Raw genomic sequence first — 7,500 nt, forward strand, 5'->3', positions numbered from 1 at the left:
TATGTTGCCTTGTGAACTTATTTAATCTCATTCATAACTTTGTCAACAAATGCTTTATATCAGGTCTACCACTACAAAGGTTAAGAGAATAGGAGAAATATTAATAATGAATAAGCATACTAGATAAAACAAAGGATAAATTATGTAATATAACTAAATATCAATGCACTACAAAACTAAAGTAAACCGAGTGAAGTTGAAAATCATAATAACTTGTGTATCTTTTATTTTAGTTTCACATAATACACTCACATAAGAACTACACCATACAAAGCAAGTATTATTTTTCTAGAAAAAAATATACATATTCTAAAAACTACTGCTAAGCAGAAGGTCCATCTACAGACAGCATTAGAAGGGTGTGTATTAGCTGGTAACAAATTATCAGTTCTTAAAATTGTTTAAACATATTTCAACATATGAGAGCTATACATAAAAGACATAAATGCTAGCATGCATTTCCTTATAAACAGAAATAACCAATACACAGGAAGACACAGGGATAATTAAATATAGTTTTTTTTCCTGTATTTAATAAATAAAATTATATTTGGTTGACATCCATTATTATATATAATGAAAATGAAGGTATAATCATATAAATTATTCACAAATAATAAAAAATATAGATATATATTTTATTACCCCATGCACAGAATAAAAACTGTGCAAGACAGATCTGTTGTGAAACCATTATGATTGTTGCAATGTCATGCAAAATTTTACCTAGGATAAACATCAGATCAGAATGACCTACAACAGTCTTTTAAGTTTAACTTGGATTTTTCTTCCCTATTTATATGTTGCAGACAAAAATTAATCAAGAAAATGAGTGATTCAGTTGTGTATTTCCTGTTTTATGTACAGGGATAAATGTAGTGGATAAATATAATATTTTGTACTTTTCTTTTCTTTACAAACACTAAGTTAAAACAGATCTCTCATATATTCCTTACTCAAGCATTTATCCCTTTTTTAATCATCTCAGACTTTTTTCTTTCTTTTTTTGAAAACCTTTAAAGACTGATTCTGCAATTCATAAAAGAACCTGACAAATTTAGTATTTTAGGAAATGAGAGAAGAGAAGAGGAGAAAAGAAAAAAAAGAGAAGAGATGAGAGCTGAGAGATGAGATGATATATATGAGATGAGATAAGATGAGATGAGAAGAGAAGAGAGATGAGAAGAGAGGGTGAAAGATGAAAAAAAATGAAGAGATAAAAAAGAGAGGAGAAAGAGATGAAACAGAGGTAAAGAGAGAAAGTTTGAAGGAAAGTAAAACTGAGAATAGAATACAGTGAGGTTTTGATTTAAATACTTACGGTCATCTCTGCCTTTTCCTTAAACTTTTTTGGAGGACTTGGAAGTCCATTCCCTCTTGCTCGTGAAAACATGACTTTTTTCACTTGAAATATCATTGTAACACTGATTCAGGTATAAATATAAGCAAGAAAAACAGACAGGGAAAGGGAAAAAATGCAAAGACATGATGAACTACACAAAGGTAAAAATGCAGTCCTTTAGTTTATTTCAATAATTTTCAATAATTAAAGATGATTAAAAGTTTTTGCAACTACTTTAAAGGATGGAACTAAAACTAGGTGGAAGTCCTATTGGATATGTCAAAATATTACAAAATCTAAACATGGAAAACATCATTTCACATTCGGTATTCAGGAAGACATCATTATCAGCAAAATAATGTTATTCATTGCTTTCTTTGGAAGACATATTTTGCACATAATTAGTTAAAATGACAAGCATCAATATCCAGCATTAAAATCTCAGTCAAGCACTGCTTGAGATGTCACCATGTCCCCACCTTTCAGAAAGCTCTATGTACTTAACCTACATGAAATTGCATTGCATCTTTACAGTAATGTCTTTAGCATACTATTTTGAATGAGACCAACTCAAATGCAATTATGAAAGTGCAACAAACATTCACTTCTATCTAAGGCCAACAGGGTGAGCAAGCCTTGGAGTGGCAGAAGAGTCAGTTGGCTTGGCAAGTGATGTTAGCACAACCTGCATCTGGGAGAGCTTCTGCTGCACAGAGAGTGGCAGCTTGTCATTACTAGAGTACGTGGCTGAGACTCCGGATGTATCAGTGAAGACAACCTTTGGTGAGTTACTGCTCACTTGCAGTTGTGTTCCATCAAGGTACTCAACGGATACCTGGCCACAGTCATCCTGAAAAATTGTATGTTTGGTTAAATCTAATGTTGACTTAATGCAAGAAAAATAATATAATACAACTATAGCACTAAAAAGAAATTAATAAGATATATTTCTTTAAAGCTGAAAAAGTGTTTTTATAATTTCATAGAAAAGCATGTCTTCCTTGTGGAAATGTATAAAAGGAATGAGTGAGAATAAATGAGTCATCTAGTCTCATTCATACCTCCCTACATCTGCCATATTTGTTTACACAATTACTGAATTTTTCATTTACTTAACATATGCAAATAATGTATATAAACAGTAATTCAGCCCCAGGTAATGTAATTTCAAAATTGAAAGCTGCTCATAATTATAAATAAGCTACTCTTTTTTTTTGTAACAACTTATATTCAACTCAAAATTCTTCCACAGCAGAAAATTCATCAGCATCACCAGTTGATATCATACTTGAGCTGGAAAAAAACTCACCTGTGATGCCCATCCAACGTTGTGAACATAGACTCGAGAGACAGGATGCTTGGAGGAACTAGAGGTTCCTGTAGAGTTGTTCCTGGGGATGTGGGGATTAAGTGGTGCACGTAGTCGGGGGACGAAGTTGCCTCCAGCCTGCACACTTACAACCGAACCCTCAAATGACCCAAGCTATTGGGAGACAGGAAAGGAAACAGATGAGAAGTTAATTTAACACCAGAGACAAAACTATTACAAAAAAGAAGAAAAACAATAAGATATATAAGCATGTCATTCAAAAATGTCTGCCAGTATACTCAATCTATCTATCACAAAATCACATTAAAAAAAACAATAAGAGCAATAAACTGAAATAACAATTAAACATGCCTGTGCAGCAACGTTCCTTGGCAATTTGTAAGACTGCACAGACACTGGGGAAAGGTTTTCTTTATCTTCTCGAGGGCTGGAAGAGCTACGAGCACTACTAGGAGGGGTTGCTGATACCGATGCAGGTTTACGTCCCACAATTATGGGGAAACAACTCAGACCAGTCTTTTCAACGACCTCCGAGAGAACTCTTTCCAGGTATAAGCAGTGCTCATGAATCTGATGAGAAAGAAGTGGAGTACAATGAACTTAATGTATCTTTTTGAAGCTTAAATGATATAGAACTACATAGTGATCAAGAGAGCGGTTTATTCTAGAAGAAAAAAACATCATAAATAAATGTTTTTCTTTTCTTAGTGGAAAAATGCATAACTAACTCTAATATGCCACATTCAAGAGTTATTTTTCAAAATACCTCTTTGTAGTGCAAGTATATTGGCTGCAGTTGTTCAGGTAGGTTATGGTGTCCAGATGGCTGCGATATATTGTGCACTATGCCAGTAGTTTCCGTTAATGTCACATTCTTTCCACTCTTTGCAATTTTTGTACCTGTTGGAAAGAAAATGTTAGTAAAAAAGATAATCAAATACCATACAGGGATTTAGTTACACATGAAAATACAACTAATAAACAGCGAACTTTTGAAGATACACAAATACATACCATGATAGAACACAGCTTCACAGTCAGGATCTGGCGAGTTCTCCATTAGCAAACATTTTGCCTGATCACTGTAGTAAGTAATCTTAGGAGTTTTTGCCTTCACGACCTTCACAAATCTATAAAATAAAACCTTGGTCAACAAATTATGCATTTACAGATACAAAGACATCAACAACACTAATGACAGCAAGAAACATTTGCTCTTGTCCAGACTTACCTTGCAGCATAAACATACTTCTTCCAGTGCTTAGCTGGAAGATTTTCATAACCATAAATTGAATCTGCTCCTTCTGTTGGCAATGGAGGAGGTGCACTTCCAGGCTCTGACCCAAAACCTCCATTCGGTTGGTAAAGGACAATCTGCAAAGATAATCAACACATGTAACTGGAAGTGAGCAAGTGTTAGTTTGTTTATATAAGATATATAAATATATATATATATATATAGATATATATATATATATATATATACATATATACAAATAAATAAAATAATATATATATATTATATATATTATATATATATATATATATATTATATATATAATATATATATATATATATATATATATATATATATATACATATACATATATAAAATATAAAAAAATGTGAATATATATATAATATAAATATATATATATATATAATATATATATATATATATATATTTTATATATATATATATATATATATATATATATATTATATATATATTATATATATTATATATATATATATATATATATATATATATATATATTATATATATATATATATATATATAAATATATATACATATACCTATACATATACCTTTACATATACCTATATATATCCCTATACATATACCTATACATATACATATACCTATACCTATACTATACCTATACCTACATATACCTATACATATGTGTGTGTGTATATATATATATATATATATATAATTATATATATATATATATATATATATATATATATATATATATATATATATATATATATATATATATATATTCAGATACAAACATACATATATATGGTACTAAAATAAAACTATTAACAAAACAGAAGTGTGTAAAACATCCTAACATATCTTACCCTCATTCCATCAGGTGATATCCTACACACATCAGCAACAACTTCTTGTCCTTTTGCATTGCGAAGAAATTCTAAGCATATTTCACCATTCTCCAATATGTTTAGAAAGGCATTCTTAGTGCGCTGACGGATGGGTTTAAGTCTTTTTGATGAGAGAGGTGAAACTTGCTGCTTAAGAGTCTGGCAATTCAAGTCTGGTTTCTTCTTTGTTGGAGTTGAAGGACGCTGTTCATGCACTGATGCTACGTGGCCTGGTCTCCCATCTTCACCGTCTTTTTTAGGAGCTGCATTCTTAACAGGAGCAATGTCACGCAGGATATTCAAGTCACGATGAGATGACCCCTCAGCCCTGACTGGTCGGTCATGTCCTGCGTGCCTGTGTTGACTAGAAGCATGGACTCTATCACTAGAACTGCATCTGTCATTTTCACATCTACTAGTGTATCTGCTTCTCTCATAGTTAGATACATTCTTTTCTGAATCATTACGTCCTTTCTGTTTGCACCAGGACCTATGTTGCGAACTATCACAACATGGGTGAGTCTTCTGGCTGTATACTTCCTCATCCCTTCTTCTGTTGGTTTTCTCACTGTGATAATTTTGATGTCTCTCTCTTGATCTATTTCTTTGGTATTCCTCATCTCGAGGTCTTTCACTATATCTATCTTTGGATGATTCTCTATGTCTATGACCAGAATGTTCTCTATGGGGCCTTTCATCATGTCTTTCTAAAGATCGTCCAAAGCGGTGATGCTCTTTCCTTTCCTCTGATGGATGAGCATCCTTGGTCCCCTTTTCAAACCTCTGAGGATAATCTTGGCTGTAGCTTCTCTGTTTGGATCTGCTACGTGGACGACCTCCTCTTTCCCTTACTTCTTCAGTGCCACTTTGAACTCCATAATCATCTGATATTTCTCTGCTGGCATGACCAAAGTGCTCTTGAGACCTCTCCCTTCTGCTGGGACTTCTACCTACAGAGTGATAGTCCTGACTTCTGCTTCCACTGTGATCCCTGGCCCTGCTGCTCCTCTTCTCACCTGAGTGGTATCGATAAGCTTCATCACTTCCGTGTGAGGAAGAATATTGAGAGGAATCAGAATGGTTATCACATGAGCTATGAGTAAACTGCCTCTGGCTATATACCAGCTGGTGCTTCTGTCTCTCCTCTGACACGTCTCGTTCTCGCCTTATCAAAGGAGGCATTGGCACATTAGGATGTGCAAAATCTCCTCTTTGTAGTGAAGGTAATGGAGTGAATTTTCTTTTCAGGGTATCAATCACTCCAGCATTTGGTGGAAGCAGGTCTTTTGGGCTGAAAAGGAAAAAATAGTTATGAATATACCAAACCTCAAAAACCTATATTTCATATAAAACGTATTTGCATTTTACAAACCATGACACTTAAAATATTTCCTTGAAATTCTTGAATGAATAAACATTATACTCACTTTGACTTCATTCGAACAGGAGGTGATGGAGGATGCCTAAGGTAGGGCAACCTATGAGGTTGCCCTCCTTGTCTGCTCTCTGAGCCACTGGACTCTGAGTCTGACAAATCACTCTCAGATATGGTGGTTAGAGGGGGTCGTGTATGCTGTGTGGTGGTCACTGTAGTCATAGTGTATAGCCCACTGTCAGAGGATCTTGAAATGTCAGTTTTGCCCCCTGCTGTCATGAAGGGATGATGTGGAATGGCTTGGAGCTTGATCCTCTCTCGTGGGTTCTTCTTGAGGCACTCCGAAATTAGAGAACGGGCATTTGCTGACACATAGCTTGGAATCTGTCAATATTGGTTGGATCAAAATCTTCTACGATTGCTGGATGTTTCACTCACTATATCATTTTCATGATCAAGAATAAAAATGAAAAATAATGATGTAAAGAATCAAGAAATATAAACATATATTCAAATAATCCAAAGAACATTCCTCTTCCCAACACCTTGTAATCGCCGATCACCACACGGGTGAATATCGATTCCTTCACTCCTTCCCCGTCGAAAGGTGGGTGTCCCACAAGCATTATGAAGAGCATGCACCCTAAGCTCCACACGTCTGACTCAAGGCCATGGGAACTGCGGGTGGCTACTTCAGGACTGTTGGGAAAAAGCTGTATTTCAGAGTCTTGAAGGAGTTATTATGAAAAAAAAGGGTGTCCTGTTTGAATGATACCTGTTATAATGGCTTTTTCTGTTTAAATGCGTATCATTTACCTAGAATAAAGCCTGTGTATGTATGTTTTTGTTCTTTTTTGTCATTAATTATATAATGAATATTAACCCTCAGTTTATATTCCTAACTTTTAAAAAATTAAACTCCTATATTTATATTGCAACTTTGTTGTTGTTAATACAAGTCAATTTGTCTTTTCTTTCAATGAAAATATATATCATAAATATAGCAAAGGACACACAAAAAAGTTTTAGAATATACTACTTAAAATAATAATAATAATTTCTTAAAAAATAAGAAGAAGAAGAAGAATTATAACCATCTTTATCATCAGTGTTCTTGTAATGGTAATATAAAAATGGTGGTGGTGGTGGTGGTAGTAGCGGTAGTGGTAGTAGTAGTGGTAGTGGTGGTGGTAGTAGTAGTGGTGGTGGTGATAGTAGTAGTAGTGGTGGTGGTAGTGGTAGTAGTAGTGGTAGTGGTAGTAAAAGTAATAGCAGTAGTGGTAGTGGTGGTGGTAGTAGTAGTAGTAGTAGTAATAG

The 7,500-nt window shown here is 34.0% G+C and overlaps 1 protein-coding gene across 1 annotated transcript in view; it reads right to left on the bottom strand.

The window, feature by feature from the left end:
- Positions 1 to 209: 209 nt before the first annotated feature.
- Positions 210 to 7,500, bottom strand: part of SAK (polo like kinase SAK) — a 12,306-nt gene continuing 5,015 nt past the window's right edge. The window contains exons 5-13 of the mRNA XM_043030237.2: positions 6,729 to 6,882; positions 6,236 to 6,567; positions 4,788 to 6,099; positions 3,904 to 4,046; positions 3,687 to 3,802; positions 3,439 to 3,572; positions 3,024 to 3,242; positions 2,652 to 2,825; positions 210 to 2,192 (exon numbers count right to left, since the gene is read on the bottom strand). Of these exons, the coding sequence (XP_042886171.2) occupies positions 1,950 to 2,192; positions 2,652 to 2,825; positions 3,024 to 3,242; positions 3,439 to 3,572; positions 3,687 to 3,802; positions 3,904 to 4,046; positions 4,788 to 6,099; positions 6,236 to 6,567; positions 6,729 to 6,882 (2,827 nt within the window). The 3' untranslated portion in view covers positions 210 to 1,949. The remainder of the gene's footprint in view (positions 2,193 to 2,651; positions 2,826 to 3,023; positions 3,243 to 3,438; positions 3,573 to 3,686; positions 3,803 to 3,903; positions 4,047 to 4,787; positions 6,100 to 6,235; positions 6,568 to 6,728; positions 6,883 to 7,500) is intronic.

Source organism: Penaeus japonicus, unplaced genomic scaffold, assembly GCF_977035675.1.
Source record: "Penaeus japonicus unplaced genomic scaffold, GWHDUDI00000001_assembly GWHDUDI00000002, whole genome shotgun sequence".
Classification (NCBI taxonomy): Eukaryota; Metazoa; Arthropoda; class Malacostraca; order Decapoda; family Penaeidae; genus Penaeus; species Penaeus japonicus.